At 46.8% G+C, this 17,633-nt stretch overlaps 7 protein-coding genes and 1 non-coding gene across 8 annotated transcripts; 5 read left to right on the top strand and 3 right to left on the bottom strand.

The window, feature by feature from the left end:
• Positions 1 to 471: 471 nt before the first annotated feature.
• On the bottom strand, positions 472 to 2,144 carry POJ06DRAFT_246001 (eukaryotic integral membrane protein-domain-containing protein). The gene is made up of 2 exons (XM_056186727.1): positions 1,582 to 2,144; positions 472 to 1,529 (listed from the first exon to the last, which is right to left on the bottom strand). The coding sequence occupies exons 1-2, from the start codon at positions 1,986 to 1,988 to the stop codon at positions 812 to 814; spliced, it is 1,125 nt and encodes a 374-aa protein (XP_056046341.1). The 5' UTR covers positions 1,989 to 2,144; the 3' UTR covers positions 472 to 811.
• A 182-nt stretch (positions 2,145 to 2,326) lies between these two features.
• On the top strand, positions 2,327 to 4,488 carry POJ06DRAFT_245999 (WD40-repeat-containing domain protein). Its single transcript, XM_056186726.1, has one exon. It carries the CDS (start codon positions 2,511 to 2,513, stop codon positions 4,377 to 4,379), a length of 1,869 nt encoding a protein of 622 aa, XP_056046340.1. The 5' UTR covers positions 2,327 to 2,510; the 3' UTR covers positions 4,380 to 4,488.
• POJ06DRAFT_245997 (adenylate kinase-domain-containing protein) lies at positions 4,489 to 5,833 on the bottom strand. The gene is made up of 4 exons (XM_056186725.1): positions 5,531 to 5,833; positions 5,363 to 5,415; positions 4,867 to 5,299; positions 4,489 to 4,813 (listed from the first exon to the last, which is right to left on the bottom strand). Exons 1-4 carry the CDS (start codon positions 5,715 to 5,717, stop codon positions 4,617 to 4,619), a joined length of 870 nt encoding a protein of 289 aa, XP_056046339.1. The 5' UTR covers positions 5,718 to 5,833; the 3' UTR covers positions 4,489 to 4,616.
• A 354-nt stretch (positions 5,834 to 6,187) lies between these two features.
• POJ06DRAFT_299180 (maintenance of mitochondrial structure and function-domain-containing protein) lies at positions 6,188 to 7,519 on the top strand. The gene is made up of 2 exons (XM_056190675.1): positions 6,188 to 6,511; positions 6,568 to 7,519. Exons 1-2 carry the CDS (start codon positions 6,328 to 6,330, stop codon positions 7,317 to 7,319), a joined length of 936 nt encoding a protein of 311 aa, XP_056046338.1. The 5' UTR covers positions 6,188 to 6,327; the 3' UTR covers positions 7,320 to 7,519.
• Positions 7,520 to 7,557: 38 nt separating this feature from the next.
• POJ06DRAFT_245993 (Anp1-domain-containing protein) lies at positions 7,558 to 9,463 on the top strand. Its single transcript, XM_056186724.1, has 3 exons — positions 7,558 to 7,841; positions 7,899 to 8,560; positions 8,616 to 9,463. The coding sequence occupies exons 1-3, from the start codon at positions 7,768 to 7,770 to the stop codon at positions 9,230 to 9,232; spliced, it is 1,353 nt and encodes a 450-aa protein (XP_056046337.1). The 5' UTR covers positions 7,558 to 7,767; the 3' UTR covers positions 9,233 to 9,463.
• On the bottom strand, positions 9,464 to 14,449 carry POJ06DRAFT_245990 (uncharacterized protein). Its single transcript, XM_056186723.1, has 4 exons — positions 14,270 to 14,449; positions 13,614 to 14,194; positions 9,745 to 13,554; positions 9,464 to 9,692 (listed from the first exon to the last, which is right to left on the bottom strand). The coding sequence occupies exons 2-4, from the start codon at positions 13,971 to 13,973 to the stop codon at positions 9,669 to 9,671; spliced, it is 4,194 nt and encodes a 1,397-aa protein (XP_056046336.1). The 5' UTR covers positions 13,974 to 14,194; positions 14,270 to 14,449; the 3' UTR covers positions 9,464 to 9,668.
• Positions 14,450 to 14,582: 133 nt separating this feature from the next.
• POJ06DRAFT_t21 lies at positions 14,583 to 14,656 on the top strand. The gene has a single exon. It is a non-coding gene; the product is annotated as a tRNA-Val (tRNA).
• Positions 14,657 to 15,553: 897 nt separating this feature from the next.
• POJ06DRAFT_273484 (HMGL-like-domain-containing protein) lies at positions 15,554 to 17,417 on the top strand. Its single transcript, XM_056189586.1, has 2 exons — positions 15,554 to 15,653; positions 15,707 to 17,417. The coding sequence occupies exons 1-2, from the start codon at positions 15,635 to 15,637 to the stop codon at positions 16,945 to 16,947; spliced, it is 1,260 nt and encodes a 419-aa protein (XP_056046335.1). The 5' UTR covers positions 15,554 to 15,634; the 3' UTR covers positions 16,948 to 17,417.
• Positions 17,418 to 17,633: the final 216 nt, after the last annotated feature.

Raw genomic sequence — 17,633 nt, 5'->3', positions numbered from 1 at the left:
AGTCGAATATCTAAATCTATTGGCGTGTAAATCCGAGAATTGCGGCTGTAGGCACTGTAGTGAGAAAACCCGCAAAGATATCCACGATAATCGCCTGCGCGTTCTCAACTGTCGAGTGATGACGGGGACGTTCATCAGCCCACTGCTGAAAAATTGAGGATCCGTGGGGCTCGCCGGTGCCATAGAACTTTGCATCGATTAAGTTAGTGTTTATGACAAGATACTCCGCAGAACCACACTAGTCAGCTTCCTAGCATAGCAAATAATACGACGGACTTAAGCCATTATTGACACGAGCTCTGTTTGTATGTTATGAAGGTGCAGTACCAGCCGCATTGCCTCTAATTTCATAATCTCGAGATAGCTCAGGCCTGGCAGATAAACACATCGTCTGCAACGTATCCTTGACATTTCTTACAGTTTCATACCCGCGTTCAAGAGTAGCAGGCTCTTTGATCCGCGCGAGAATTAGTTTGAGCTGGCAGTTTTATTAAACCCAGGTGTTGTCGCCCACTCCTGACGGTCACCCAATATAAAAGTTTGTACTCTAACGTATCTTGATACAAAGTTGTGCTCATTAAGGCACGTATTGCGTTATGTGATAAGATACATACAACCTGTCTGGAATTATACCCAAAAAGAACCATATACTGCACCAAATATCCTCAAGACAAAAGAACAATTGTTGTATTCACTATCCTCCATGCAGAAGTATATGCAGTACATACTATCTCAAGCTTTGTTGCCGTTCCATGCAGACGGGTTACAATTAAAACCAAATAATACTGTAATACAAATATCCTGCAAGGTCTTACCTCGGATTTTCTTCTGGAACAAAGTTAGTTTCACCAAGACCAGTAGATTCTTTCTTGCCCTGAGATAACCGCTGATCAAGAGCTTGCAATGCCAACGCCCTTCTCCGTTCCGCTTCAGCACGAACACTACCTGGTAATGGTGCGACAAAACGCTGTCTGAACTGTCCATTCCGCAAATTCGACGCCTCAATATCCTCCTGTGAAAATGGAACACATATATGTAGCTTGACAAGAGCAACAAATATCTTATCTGAGAGGTATGAAACGGCGGGCGCGATGGCATCGGGGAAAAAGTTCGCCATCGAAAATGTATCGGAAGCATCACCCCGTGTTGTAGTCGAACTATGCGGAGAATGTGGAGCACCTGGTATTCCGAGAGGCCCAGTAGACGGTGAGGTGAGTCCGTTCGCGGTGACTGGCGGTGGAAGGATACTCGAAGACGAGTAGAACTCTACGCCTGATGATACATTGCTGACACGATAGAATCGGAGATAAACCCAGGAGGTGAAAAAACCAGACCACGTTAATAAAGCTGTAACATGTGCCCCTAGAAGTCCAAAGATACTGTTGATGAGGAGAAAGAGCGCTGGAAAGTGCTTAACTCGGATCTTGATAATTCCTCGGAATAGAATGACCGTGTGTTCTGGAACCAACTGCTTAAATGCAACAAGAAAAGCTGACTGCAGAGCTACTCCACCACAGATAGTCGTAAATCTAGCGTATATGTTAGTAGGCGACCCGAACAGGCTATTAAATAAGATCATACTCGACGTCCGTGTTTCGGGTTATGGCGAATCCAAGGATGTATAGCACAAATACGATAACATTAGGAATAACTGAGACAATTAACAAGAACCTTGCAAGCTCTCTGGTTCCCCACACGCGCTCACAATACCTCGCGCCATAGTAGAGCGTCGCAAGCGCAATCAGTAATGCGAACAGATTCTGCTCGACAAACGTAGCCGTGACGAATGTCCATGGGAACACAATTGAAACTGCGGGTACAATTGTCAAATAAGACACATAAATCGACGACAGATCTATCCGCTTGTCAGGAGAATTCGAAGACAGCGCGAAATATGCCGAATATCGGATAACGGCGACAACTATCGAGACCAACACTGAAAACGCTAGTGTTGCCTTTGTCAGGGGCGGCAGGTTGACGCGCAGCATGCCGCTGGCGGAGGGAATCGAAGGCCGCGCCAATGCTGCTACTGTCGCCTTCTAGCGAGTGTTCCAGTCGAGTATGCGCCGGCTATGCTATCGATCGTGCAGTCGACCTCACTGATGGAGTATTGAGTATGTCTCTCTCGGGTGCGCGGTCGATTGAGTGGTATTAAGGTGACGAAGGAACTCACTGACAAACTGCTAGATCCAGTTTGCCTGGTTTGATGTTTATGCCTAAAGGCTGCAAATGCGTGACTAATTTGCCCTAACTTTAACGTCGACAGAATTTACGCCGGTGTACATTATCATAAAAATGACGTTCCGCAATTTAATCCGACTTCATCAGTACAACCAGTTATAAAGCCACTGCTATAGCAGTAGACCGTAATATCGGCGTGAGTGAGGTCTGCTCTCCAGCGGTCACTCAGCCGCCTCTCCAATACTAATCAGAGGAGGGATCGTCTTAACACATTATCCCACACTGCCAAGAAGAGAATCGGCTTGATCACCTGCAGATTATCATACAGAATGTCGATATCTTCAAAAGAGCTCAATTATCTAATATGGCGTTACCTACAAGAGTCGGACTTCTCGCATGCAACCTACGCGTTTCAGCATGAAACTGAAGCTGACAGGTTAGACGACAAGTACGGTCCTGTGACACCAGTGGGTTTGCTTGTGAGTGTGCTCCAAAAGGGTTTACAGTATATGGAAATCGAATCGCAGTTGAATCCGGATGGCACGGAAAAGGAGAATCCTGGGCCCTTCAGCTTATTTTCAGGTGCCGTCGCAAGGAGCCAAGAATTCCTTCCGGATGGAATCGAGCATGAATCGAACAATATTGGCGATGATGTCGCTATGACGGACATCCACGAAGATAGCAAGATGCCACTGGAAAGCAGAGAAAAGGTCGAGAATGCCAATGTCTTATTGACCAAGGCTACAGAGGCTGTAGCCAATGCGTCAAGTTCAGCTCCCTCAAGGAAGCATCACATAGTGGAAATCTCGAGGCAACCATCACCAGACGCCAGTGAGCGGGGTTCCTCAGAAGAAGAGTCAAAGCGGATGAAAATATCTCACAATCGCACATCAAGCGTAGCGACCGCGGATATATGTCAGCCAATACATCCCACAGGCGCTAGGATTGGCAGCGACTCCATGCCCGAACAGCTCAAGCCAAGGAGGCAAGTTATGCCGCTACCCGAAATTAGCTGTGCGACAGATTGTGCTTGGAGTTCTGATGGTAGTCATCTTGCTATTTCAACGTCTGCATCGGAGGTTTTCGTGTATATGTTCGAGAATAGTACTGTTTCAGCACGACCACCGCAAAAATTGACATTGGCGTCTTCGCCGGAGATATCCAGTATATCACTTACTTCGTCGTTGCTTGCAATTGGAACCTACTCGGGCACAATCCAAGTATGGGACTTGTCCGAAAAGGTGCCAGCCCTCAAAGCGACGCTGTCTGGATTCCATTCAGCTCCAGTTCTATCAGCCGAATTTATGACGATTGACGGCCGAACGGCATTGGTCACAATTGACTGTCTTCGGAGAGCTGGTGTTTGGGATATCAGCGTTAAGAGATCATTTTGGTTCTCACTCGTTCCTAGCTCCGATGTGGATACGTCACATGACACAGATGAAATGGTTAAAGATGCTATTTCGGACGTTAAGTTTCTGTCGGATCGGCATTTGGTCGCAACAACGACTGGAAAGAATGGAGTGGTCGACATATATGATCTTGCTTCGGCTCCTAAGAGTGGAAAATTGCAATGTACTTACAAACTTAAGGGTCACACTAAAGTCGTCAACGTGCTATATTATTCGTCTGCTTCAGAGACGTTACCAGAGACATTTATCTCCGGCTCTGAGGATAATAGTATCCGAGTATGGGATCTCGTTTCAAGGTCGGCGAAGTACATTCTCGAAGGTCACCATACGGGTGTGATGGCTCTCAAGTTATGTGTTGTCGGGGACATGACTGAGGCAAGCAAGCGGAAGAGAAAACAGATATTGGTGTCGGGAGACTTTACGGGGCGATTGCGGCTGTGGGACCTTGACACCGGTGCGATGATAGCCAAAGTCGAATACAGCTATCCGGTTTTTGCATTTGGTATTGTTAGTGCTCTTATTGATAAAAAGTTTAAGCCGAATGGCAATGATAGTAGCTCGAGCCAACAGCTACAGGTTCAACTATTGACAGGCTCTAAGGATGGAATTGTAAACATGTGGGATGTCGACGAAATGGACGCTGGTCAGAAGTTGGTGTCTAAGCCGTTAGAAGTAGGACTGGGTGGGATAACAGCAGTCGCAGTATACGAATCGAATACATGCGGAGGTTGTAGAGTGGTTGTCGCAGGTAGGGCTAAGAGTTGTCTTGTACACTATTGGGGTTAGAAGGATTGTGCGGTCTTGTATTTTGTAGCTGGCGGCGTGTACCATTAGTATTTGAGTCTTAGGTTCTGGATCATGTTGAATGCCGTGTTCAAGCATGTGGAAGTACTGTAAATAACATGGCAGTAATGCAATGCTTAGTTCAATATACAAGCGCAAATCTATTAGCTTTTACGAATTTCTCCTCCCCAATTCACTACCATACTCAACAATAAGTATGCATTAGCTGTAAGAAATCGCTCACTTCGTCTCAACGTAGAGCGTCTTGAGCACCTCGGCCTTGTTCCTGAACATAGCAGATATAACGGTGTTGGATGGAAGTGACTCCATGATCCTAACTGAGACCTCATCAGGCTTCTTCGCAGCGTCGACGCCTCTCCACTTATTCTGAAACTTATAGAAGGCGGCAATGGGTGCGGTTTGCGAGTGGTATGTGGCTAATATTCTATTAACATAGGAGCAGAAATGATTAATGGTGAATACTACATACCCAATCGCTTTGTGAGGGCCTCAACGTTGTCGTCAGAGCGTCTAACCAATGGCTCGCCAGTAACATCATCAGTCATTTCGATCTTGGGCGGATTGAATTCTGTGTGATACGACCTTCCTGACGCAGGGTGAATCAAGCGACCTGTGATTCGAGAGACGAGAAGAGAATCATCAATCTCAAGCTCGAGGGCGGTCTCTAGAGGGGTGTTACGGGCAGTAAGCATCTCATCGAGCTTCTGCGCTTGCGGAACAGTTCGCGGAAAGCCGTCGAGAATGAATCCGTTCTTGCAGGTGACGTTGTTCTCGAGCTCATCCTTGATGATGTTCACCATAATCTCATCAGACACGAGCCCGCCTTTGTCCATGATCTCCTTAGCTTGTTTGCCGAGCTCGGTGCCCTGCTTGACGTGGGATCGAAGGATATCGCCAGTTGACTGTCTAAGCCGTGAGCACATGTCATTCGAAAATGGCGCAATTGCAAATTAGTGATTACTTACCAAATGGCATGCCTTGAAATATTCACTGAGCAGAGGTGCTTGAGTACCTTTGCCTGTAGGCGGATGTTAAGACTGGTTTACAAACAGATTGGCCAGCTTCGAACTTAACGCCATCGGTATGCGATGCGCCTGTTCTACCACCAATTGCTGCAATAAATACAATCTTACCAGCACCAGGAGGTCCCAAAAACACGGTTCGCAAACTCACGGGGAACGCCTTGTCCAAGTCCGAGTCCAGGAGGGGCTTAACAGCTGCAGTATGCTTGAAGTCATATTTGCTGCCCTTGACAAAGTCGTCATTCGACTGCAGAGCGGAAAGTGTGAAGGCTCTAAGTTCCTTATCAGAGCTATTCATTGCGAACAATTGGGATGCTGGAAATTTGCTAAAATGAGTTGAACGGGACGGTTGAAATAACTAAGAATATTTGCGCAGAGCAGAAACGAATGAGCAGCACTCGGGATATTTCGTGCTGCCCTTAGCGCGACCACTGCGAGATTCATTTCGGTCAGAAGGACACTAATTTTATTGGCGTTGCGGGCATGATTATGCAAATTAATTAAAATAATACAGACAAGGTTGATCTTATTAGAATAATTAAAATTTATTTATTTCTACTTGTCTATTAATATATTATATTTCTCGATTTCAGGTAGTTAATACTAGGCAATTAAGCTGGCCAATATTGTTGGCCAGTTAGCCAACCCATATGTGTCCGCTCCAACAGCTGTAGTAGTTTCCCCGCTGCGTATCCCGAGGGTCTTGTGTTTTGTGTTCTAAGCTCGATGTAGTTGGACGTTTGTGCTCAGCCTTAGATGGACCACTACTGGTAATCCGTCCGCGACAAAGACGACACCAAAATCAAATCAAACAAGCCGATAATTAAAGCTGTAAATATCGGCTGCATTATATTGGATTATAGTTTAATTACTATCGGTCTGCTGTCGACTACAAATATATTGAGACTATGCCGGCTACAACTGCTGAAGCTATTGCGCTAGTGAATCAAACCGTGACCGTCGCGCCACTGGTGCTCCTATCAGTCGTTGATCATTACAATAGGACAGTTAAGGGCACTAAGAAGCGCGTTGTAGGTGTGCTATTGGGACAGAATACTGGATCAGTTGTACGAGTGACGAATAGTTTTGCAGGTATGTCGGCTCCAGATAGGGAAATAATCTGTCTCGTTAACCTATATTCCGTGCAGTTCCGTTCGAAGAAGATGACAAGGATCCATCAGTCTGGTTCTTGGACCACAACTATGTCGAGAACATGAATGATATGTTCAAAAAAGTAAACGCGCGAGAAAAACTCATCGGTTGGTATCACACGGGTCCGAAGCGCCAGTCAGCCGACCTCGAAATCAATGACCTCTTCAAGCGGTATACGCCCAATCCATTACTAGTCATTGTCGATGTGCATCTCAAGAGTATCAACGTTCCAACTGATGCTTATTTTGCTGTTGAAGAGATCAAAGATGACGGATCGACCACGGCTCGGACATTCGTCCATACCCCATCTATTATTGAGGCTGAGGAGGCCGAGGAAATCGGCGTTGAGCACCTCCTACGTGATATACGTGATGCTGCTGTTGGAACGCTGTCAACTAGGTTGACTCAGCAACTTCATTCACTGAAGGGTCTGCACCACAGGCTGTCCGAGATCAGCGCATATTTGGCGAAGGTTGTGAATGGGGAGCTCCCAATCAACCATGTCATTCTCAACAAGTTGCAAGACATGTTCAATCTCTTACCAAATCTGTCTACTCCCTCAGCGGAAGCGAAAGAGAAAGCCTTGAATGGCAAGGGCGCTCCAGGAGCAGAGACATCCAGTGAATTGGTGCGGTCTTTCACCGTCAAAACGAACGATGAGTTAATGACTATATACCTAAGCTCTCTTATACGGGCAATTATCGCATTCCACGATCTTATCGAGAACAAGATGGAGCAAGGTAATTAGCGACATCAGCGGAATCAGAAGGGCATAATATATGGGCATTTTGTCGTGTAAACATGTAGATAGGGCATCAAATCTGTATTCTATAGTAATTGTTACGACTACTCATAATTTTGTTTTATGAAGGATGACGACCATGAACCATTCTAGTGAGTAGCGGTCACGAATGAATAACTGGCGGGCAAGACTATGGGGCATTGATGCCGACCATTAGCGGTATCTGGCGATTGATTTCTCTGTGCGCGTAACTCGCCCGTCGACTTGCCGTCGCTGGCCACTTCTACTCTGAAACTTTATATGGCAGGCACATTGATTTACATCATCGGCGATGCTTCCCAATTTCTGCCTACAGAAACTTAGCCGGGGGACAGAAACGGCGTAATTTGGCTTGGCCGAAGTCCACCGTTTGATTCAGGTCAGGGCTGTATACAAGGTCTCTTCCCTGTCCATCATGCGACTAGAGTACCGGCTTCAAAAGTCGGACGACCCACTCCCCATTCCCTCGCCATTTGGGCGGCCAGATCGGTATGGGAGTACAATAATGTCCTGTTAGACCATATACTGAAAAAGTTTTCGATACAGCTACTCCAAGAGTCGAAGACGCAACTATAGACGCTCACCACGGATCAAATCAATTATTCTACTTATTTTTGGGGGATTGGCATTTTTCACGGCCATTCATTTTCTTTCGGATGGTGCACTTTCTTCTGGTCCAGGAAACTATGATGCGGAAGCTTTGAACGTGCATTTCTACGACCTTGTAGATTCACTCGGGACTAGAGCCGGCGCAAATCATTACGAACGAGTCCTACTCTGCATCCCCTTGCGCGACGCAGCAAGTCATCTGCCACTGCTGTTCTCCCATTTGCGGAACCTGACGTATCCGCATTCACTGTTAGACTTGTCTTTCTTGGTGTCCGACTCTAAAGACAAGACACGAGAGATGCTTGACGAACTTCTACTAGAACTTCAGCAAGACGAAGACCGGTATATGCATTACAATGGCGTTGAAATTTTTGAAAAGGACTTTGGTCAAATTATCGGCCAAGGATTTTCAGATAGACATGGGTTTGCAGCGCAAGGTCCTCGGAGGAAATTAATGGGCAAGGCGCGGAACTGGTTGCTGACGTCGGCACTAAAGCCGGAACATAGTTGGGTATACTGGCGAGACTCTGATATCGAGCGTGCCCCCGCTACAATTATCGAAGATCTGATGAAGCACGACAAGGACGTTATTGTGCCCAGTATGGATAGTATTGGACGACTGGGAATGGAAGTCAATTACTGACAAGTACATAGATGTTTGGCGACCACTACCGGAATGGCTTGGAGAAGAACAGCCGTATGATCTGAATTCCTGGCAGGAAAGCGAAGCGGGATTACAACTTGCAAAAGAGCTTCCAGAGGATGAGGTTATAGTCGAAGGATACGCTGAATACGCAACATGGCGACCGCATCTCGCATACGCGCGTGAGGCGAATGGAGACCCAGATGAACTCGTGGATCTTGACGGCGTCGGCGGCGTGTCGATTCTTGCCAAGGCACAGGTATTCCGTGCTGGGGCACACTTTCCTGCTTTTGCGTTCATGAATCATGCAGAAACCGAAGGGTTCGGAAAGATGTGTCGATCTTTGCGATTTACCGTCGCTGGCGCGCCACATTATGTTATTTGGCACGTTTTCGAGCCAAGCGAGGACGACCGGAAGTTATTGCAGGAGAAGCAGGAGGAAGCCAGGGGGACAGTAGACAGAGCGGCCGACTCTAGTCAGGATGACGCAGAGGCGACTGAAGTGAGGTCTTCAGAGATTAGACAAGAGGCTGCACACGACGGATCTGCCCAACAAGCCCAAGGCCAGACGAGCAACAACATTATAGACGTGTCAGAAGAGCTCCGTGGTCGTGAAGCCACTCGATAAAAATCTTCGAGAGTCTCCGCCAGAACCATGTTCTGTTGCTGAACCCTCACTCTGGCAACGCGCAAATGAATAAGCAACAGAAATTGTGGGGCTGATTCCACCACTTTATCGCTTTTATATTATCATATTTGTTGAAGGTTAGAGCAGGCATGGATGCATATCGTGTTGAGGTTCTTTGTGGGTTTCTCTTTGTACTATGCTTTCTCAGTTGGGATGGAGTTGTTGTAAATATAGCCAATTCTTTGTATATAAACTGGAGCCGGTGCCGTGTATTTACATCAACAAACATTAGAAACATCAACCAAATAAATTTTGCCCAACCGAAATATAACAAGCCATATTTACGAATTAGCTTAGCTACCTCTTGGGTATTCGCTTACACCAAATATTTGGAATAAATGTCAATCACGAAGAACTGAGATGGGGTTGTTGAGTATTAATACATTCTCAAATCGTAATACTAAACCTGTTAATCCAAGTAGAACCAGATATCGACATAAAGCGGGACTCACAATGTAACTCGCCGCACCAGGAGTATCAGATGGCGGGGGTGGTGGGGGCCGTCTCGATGACGGAGAGCTAGATAATGTTCTAGACATGTCGTCAACAGCAATCCCTTCGTTCAGAGCATGCATCATAAAGCTGTCTGGAGTAGGACTCTCCGACGTATATGGCACCGCAACAGCGGGCCGATTAAGCCAACGATCCCTAATACTCTGAAAAAATTCTTTCAGTTCTTCGGGCCGATTTTGGATGAAATCAACTGTCTCACAACGAATTTCCTCCGGATCGAATGTGAGATTGTTGGATAAATTGCCGGGCTTGCTTCCAGCGAGCGGGTTGCGGACAATAATAAATTCGCCTGTCTCGGAAACCAACTCCACAAGTGTTGCCCCAGTCTTATGAACGTACTGTGAATGCTGGAAGTATGGTTTACCCCATGAGTACACGATATCAACTTCCGATTGAGCTGCAACGAGTGCTCGCGCTGCCTCAGTGTCCAGGACGTAGTCCAACTTAGAGAGTGCTTGTTTTTGATAAAATAACTTGTCTGACAACACGGGATCAGCAGACTCAGGAAGTTGAACAGCTGAAGGTGGATCCACTGCAAATTTAATCTTCACAAGCGACGTGAACGGATCCATGCCTGGTAGCATGCACGCCTCCGTGACTGGAACTTCGACTAGCTTCAATCCGGACCGGTCGCACGTTCTACTCCACTGCGCGATCGTGTCTTCGATGAACTTAGGTGTTGTATTCAGCCATTCCAACAAAATGTGATAACAGGTCTCTGGATTGTGTAGGCGATCATAGTGTAATGTAATCACCTCGCGACGATACGACTTCTTCTGCATATCAACATCTACCTTAATATCCTTACTAAGCTCAATCCGTCGCCGTAGGTGGGGCGATAACGGAGCCCCAAATTGCTGCGATCGCTTACTCCAATCCGAATCGAGCGACATGGTGGAGTCGGCCAGAGTATCCATTCCAAAATCACCCGACCCAGTCTTGTCCGTGACATGTTCAGGGAACCCAGTAGCACAATCAGACGATGCCGAGCGGCCACTTGGTATAGTCTGCGTAGTCTGCGTAGATGCAGTACTGCCAGTCATGGATGCAACAGACTCCGCCAACGAGGCGACACTGTTAGCTAGCGTGCTTGAGCCACCGCTTCCGTTTCCCGATGCGCCTCGTATCGACGAGAACCAACTTGTTTTGGGCTGTGGGGCTGCAGTAGCGGTGCTATACTCGGGATTGATCTGATAGAAATAGTGACCATCGAGGAATGAATGTCTGTGTTCAACGTGATGGAACAGCTCCGCCTGCATGAGCTCATTTCCATATTCTACCGCTTCTTCAGTTGTGTCAATGTCCTTGAAATTGTCGAGTAACCACCTCACAAATTCGGATCCGACAAAACAATGCTGGTGCAATTTCCAATGCCATCGCCGATCCACAAGGCGAATCCCACGTTCACTCTGCATTGCTTGCCCAAGAACCGTCAACTTGATGGACCGGTCGAATCGCTCTGATGCCTTAACGATTAGTGAATCCTTCTTTCGCAAACCGTCCTTTTCATCCTCGCCCACACTTTCCACCAGCTGTGTAATAAAAGCGGACAAATCGCCAGTGTAGAATTTCAACTCGGGAATATTCGCGCTCTTGCGTTCCCGATCGCGACGACGTTCTTCAGGAGGTATGTACTTGCTGCGGTAGAACATAAGATTCAACTTTCTCAGACCATCTAAACGAATTTCCTCAGGATTCATTTTGTCAACAGCAAGTTCTGGAGGCCGAAGTTGAAGCTGCAGGGATCTGCTGCTCTGAAGCTCTGTTGGAATCAATACAAATCGTGAGCGATAAAACCGAGATGGATCAGTCGCCAAATCTTCACCAGCCAAGTACTGATCCAGTATATTCCAGTTATGATCTTGACTGTGGGCTCCTGGAAACCGTACATGTCTCATCTTGAAGTCTGAGTCATTCACAGTCTGCACAAGAGGCTTATAAATAATGTCTTGATCAGCATGCGGATTCTGCGTGCGTTTCTTGAATATTTGAACGGCGATGGTCTTAGAATCTTTGGGAGTTAACCGGTGTACCATGGTACCGATGGATAGGTAAATTCTCGTGGCAGCACAAGCTTCAGGGACTTCCTGGGCAATTCCATCAGGGTTGGCATCCAGTTTGTTTAGTCGTTCGGTTTCCTGGACGATCTCACCGAGGACTATTTGGTAGCCAAAACCGATGCGGAACGAGACCATAGCACGCATGACGTTCGGTAATGTATATTCTTCGCTATCTCCATTGTCGGGATTGATGGAAATCGTATACGTCTGACAAAAGTAATCTCTATAGAAGTCTTCTGGAGATGGGAACACCTCTGTTGTTATCGGCAGCGAAGCCGGTGAAATCACTGATTTCCACTTGACGGATCGATTTTGCGTGCGCCGTGGATAGATGTGTTTCCAGTTTCCATGCAAAACTGCGCACATCTTCTCTTGCTCTGTCGGATTCGACGGGTTCAATATTGTAGTCCATAGCGGATTGTCATCCTTAAAGTATCTGCCACTTTGGCGTATAGTCTCGGAGTTACGCCGGCGTGTACTGCTCGACATCTCCGAGGGGGACTTCATCACCGCCTCGTCATATTCGTCCATATATTTTTCCATATCCTGGGCATCTGCTGATGGCAGATAATCCACACTGATTGCACTTAGTTCGTTCTCCATAACACCCATCATTTGAATCTCGTAGATTCTGCATCTTGGGACCCATTGCGAAGAGTTCCCGCTGTCCGATTGTACCGGTTTCCAGAATGACACATCGATCCAGTGAGGCATACAATGTATAATATTGTTATATGCATCTCTATACCGGAAAAGCGGGACAGCATGCAGCGGCATACGTGTAAGACAAACCAGATCGACACTTAAGCCTGCTGCCATAAGGTTCTGAGTTGTACGCTGAAGGAGGTCTGCCTCAACATCGAATAACCCTGATCCAGGAGACACAAGGATCGTCTGTAAATTTCCACGCTGACTGTCATCCGTAATGAGCTCCTGCGATGCCTGCGTTGCGGCTACGTTGATAGCTTCCAGAATGTTACCCTTGATCGCTGAGCATATCGCACCAGAAATTTCCGTTTTGCCTCCATCCGTTTCGCGAACAAGGACGTTTCGCTGAAATACTGCAAATTCACGACGCAGAGTTGCCATGATTTGTGTCCAATCTGAGACCTTTATTCGATCAACGACAATGCGGTAGTGATCCCGCACGTTACGACTGCGCACCCCATGAGGTAGCGACGAGGCTGTGGAGCTCAGATCGATGCTTGTAAACATGACAATCGAGACCAAATGATGCGCGTCGGCTTCCCGCCATTGCCGGAATAGTTCCGGCAAGTACGAATTGATGACCTTATGGAAATAGCTTTCACCCGTATCGTCGAAGAACCACATCTCTGTCGACATCTGCAGAAAAATTAAATATCGCACACTTTGAGATCTGAAAACTGCTTTCGTATCTGGGCCCACAAAGCTAGTCTTAACTTGGCGACCATTTTTGTGAATAGTGTTGACGTTTAATTTAAGCATCTTCACAAACTCAATCGGCTGTCCTTCCGTGATTGTCTTTCCCACCAACTCCGCTGGAATACGCCACATGTCACTCCGTGTGAGATAAAGATCTTTAATGTAAAAAGTGAGAAGGTCCGCTTCTGCGTCCTTTCGGTCCATGACGCGAACCGTAACGTTGCGTGAGCCACGATGTAACGCGAGCTTGCCGGATCCCGTTAGGACAGACATTTGTAGCGGTGACTATTTCAGTTAGCGGTCCAAACAAGAAAACGTCATTTATGAATATAAGTAGAGCTTACACTGCTCGTGGACAGTTTTTTCTTAATCTCAGGGCTGTGAAACTGGAGGACGAATATGTGCAAGACTTCGCCATTGGATCCTAAGACCTCGCAGATATCCCCTTCTTTAGCACCTGGGAGCAGATTCTCTTCGAAAACAATCGGATCAGACGTGACTCTCTCGTCATGAAACCGGAATGTCACGTCGGTGGAAGGAAAATGTCGGTCGTGCCGATGTCTGCTGTGATGCTGATCACTACCAAAGCGTATGCGGCCGCTCGGTAGTGATGACGATGAGCTCACCACATTACCTTCCGCAGCTGAAGAAGGAGAAATCGGGCGCATCAGGGGCGACGACAATGAAATCGGTAGCGGCACCATCCGGCACGTTGCGTAAGGCGCGATCTGAAATTGTCTGATGTCAATTTGATTGCAAGTCCGTCGATTTTGAATTGGTATAATGCTAAGTTGAAACCGGCCTCCAGAGCTTGACCTTTATGTGCGTGAGCCATTCAATATTCCATGACTGCGCCGAATTAACCGATAGTGGCCATGTGCAGTTACGATAGACACAAATCAACGAAGTCGCGGATCAGACTAGTCTGAAATGGTCATTAGTAATGAGACCATATCGTACTAATGTAGACATTTAGATAATATCCATAGTACTCGCTTACAGTAACCTAGAAGGCGCTCTGATATCCGATGAGGGCTGCCGTTCGTGAGATGATTCAGTTCACTGTAAGAATTGGGAGGAATTCCTCAACCATTAAACAGCACTGGAACATCCCACCATCGTTACCCGAAGTGATTAGAATTTAGTTCAGACATTCCTCAAAACGAAAATGCGTGGTAAATCAGTAGACTACTTTTAAAAGCTGCAAAATTAAGGCGGGTGTTTTAGAGTGTAAAGAACAAACCAGGGTTAAGGGTTAGGGCTGCATTCATTCGCATGTGAAAGTGCTTGAAAGGCATTTGTGTTTAACATTTGGTTCGATGGTCTAGTTGGTTATGGCATCTGCTTAACACGCAGAACGTCCCCAGTTCGATCCTGGGTCGAATCATTCGAAAATTTTTTGCTCTGTGTAGAAGATTACAGCTCGTCTCTGTATATAGATGCCCCATACACGGGATATTTTTGCTCTGTGCAGAAGATTACAGCTCGTCTCTGTATACAGATGCCCCGTACACGGGCCGATGACACTGCTTAGGGATGCAGTAACCGCTAAAAACTTCGCTGGGGCTCGGTGTCGCAAGGCATAGACTTATCAAGATTCAAGAAGTGTGGGGTGTGGGCAAAACATGGTATCATAGACGGATTGCGCACGACCGATTTGACGGATTTGCAGTTACAAATTTGACGTGTCCAGTGCCTCTCTGCTGTAAGAAGCGCTGTAACAGCGGATAATGTAGTTGTCGCTCATGTGCTTCTCAGCCAGATCCGGATTTTGCTAAGATGCACATTATGTCTCTGCCAACGCGGAGATGATCCTTCTCGAAGTGTGCGAAAATGCGCAGAACAGTCCAATCCGCTTGCGTGTACGAATGACGGTCTAGACCGTCATTCCTCCAGTTCGGGGTCATGGCTCTATTTGGTGTGACGACAGGCACGCTAGTGGTCTAGTGTGAACTTAAAGATTGCTACATTTAAACCGGATACAGCAAGTTAGTGAGTCAGGCTGGAGGTCAACCGCGTCCGGGCCCGTTTTCTGTAGACATAGGTCAGGTGTAAGAGTTAGCCAGTGAAACCGGTCCGAGTAAGCAAAGGCATTTTGTAGAAGGTTTTTAACGGGAAAGAGAAGGGTTTGTAAGTGTACTGTGCAAAAGTGCAAGTCGGCGCGCGGTGCGTGGTCGCGAACCAGCGTCGAGCATCACACATTTTGCCGGTGCGGCCCCAACGGGCCCCGAAAAATTTTCAGTGAGTAATTGATCAACCATTAAAAACCCTCCTCGTACCCACTCCTGCTGTTCATTCAACAACATACTTTGTTCACTACCTATTACCGTACAGTTATAGTATTCTCCTGCAACTATTCGACACGATGCCGCCTGCTACTGTTGGTATGTTTGATTCTGAAATTCTTCTCATTTAGTCGCGTTCTAACTCGTCACAGATTCGACTTTTCAAAAGGTGACAGAGGGTGTCAAGGTCAAGGGCAACCCTTATGGCCCCAATCCCCATGACTTCATGTCCAATGTCTCGCGGTTTAAGCTGATTGAATCTACTCTCCGAGAGGGAGAGCAGTTTGCCAATGCTTTTTTCGACACCGAGAAGAAGATTGAAATTGCCAAAGCTCTCGATGAATTTGGCGTCGATTATATTGAACTCACTTCGCCGGCTGCTTCTGAGCAGAGCAGGCTAGACTGCGAGGCCATTTGCAAGCTCGGTCTGAAGGCTAAGATTCTTACACATATCCGGTGCCATATGGACGATGCTCGAATTGCAGTGGCGACTGGCGTCGACGGCGTTGACGTTGTTATCGGCACTTCGCAGTTCTTGCGTGAATACTCCCACGGCAAGGACATGAACTACATCGCAAAGTCCGCCATCGAGGTCATTGAGTTCGTTAAGTCTCACGGTATTGAGATTCGATTTTCATCTGAGGACTCATTCCGATCTGACTTGGTCGATCTCCTTAACATCTACCGCACCGTCGATAAGATTGGCGTTAACCGTGTTGGTATTGCTGACACTGTCGGCTGTGCTAATCCGCGCCAGGTGTATGATCTCGTCCGTACTCTCAAGTCTATCGTTTCTTGTGAGATTGAGTGCCACTTTCACAACGATACTGGCTGCGCCATCGCCAACGCTTACACGGCTCTTGAGGCAGGTGCCACATTTATTGACGTCTCGGTTCTCGGCATTGGTGAGCGAAACGGTATCACCTCGCTCGGTGGTCTCATGGCCCGCATGATTGCGGCTGATCGTGACTACGTTTTGTCCAAGTACAAGCTCCACAAGCTGAGAGACCTGGAAAATCTCGTTGCCGATGCTGTACAGATCAACATACCCTTCAACAATCCTATTACCGGATTTTGCGCATTCACCCACAAGGCCGGTATTCACGCTAAGGCTATCCTTGCCAACCCGTCTACTTATGAAATCCTTGACCCGGCCGACTTCGGTCTCACCCGGTATATCCACTTTGCCAATAGGCTTACCGGATGGAACGCCATCAAGTCGCGTGTTGACCAGCTTAACCTCGCGCTCACAGACGAGCAGTGCAAGGAGGTTACTACCAAGATCAAAGCTCTTGGTGACATTCGGCCGCTGAACATTGATGATGTCGATTCCATTATTAGAGAATATCACGCCGATCAGAACAACGAGATTGCAGCGGCCATCCAGGCTTAAGCGAAGCAGGGGAGAAATATCTGATTTATCATTAGTAACGCCATTGGACGGGAGAATTTTGTTTCTTTCAATTGTTTTGTTTCATAAGGTTGGGAGTTAATTTTTGTTGATTGTGTTTGAAAGGGTAGGTTGTCATTGGGCTAACTTGTCACCGGCATAATTTTTGTAAATTTACTAGAGTTGGGAATGAGGAAATTGATAGAGTCGTGAAAGAAAAAGTTTTCTGTTTCAAGGTTTGATGTATCTGGAATTCATCTAATCAAGTCACAAATATATAGTCCGGATTTGTGCTCCTGAAGCTACACATTTAGCATGATTGGCCCACGTTTATTTTCACATGTTGAAAATACATTTTTCTGTTTCCGTTTATGCCTTTCTTACTTTTGGTTTACTTGTTATGAGCCTCTGCTTCTGTTTGGGCTCCATCTGAATGTTCGCGGACGTTTGTGCTACTACTCGCCGACAACACATCGTGTAATCATGTCGCACTCTCATGCGAATTTAAACGTTAGGGATTTAACTTGGGCAAATTCGCTGCATTTAAACCTTAAAGTTCACAGCGAATACGGCATGCAAGTTCGTACTCCCAACCATTTCGCCGCATCACGCATTCACTTCCACTATTACATACCCCAGTAATCTGCGTTCCCCCAACGGCCCTAGCTACCGACAAAAGCGAATACATC

This window comes from Lipomyces tetrasporus, assembly GCF_029532465.1.
Source record: "Lipomyces tetrasporus strain NRRL Y-64009 chromosome Unknown POJ06scaffold_2, whole genome shotgun sequence".
Classification (NCBI taxonomy): Eukaryota; Fungi; Ascomycota; class Lipomycetes; order Lipomycetales; family Lipomycetaceae; genus Lipomyces; species Lipomyces tetrasporus.
The sequence above is the reverse complement of the archived record's forward strand: the minus strand, read 5'-3'. Positions and strand labels throughout refer to the sequence as shown.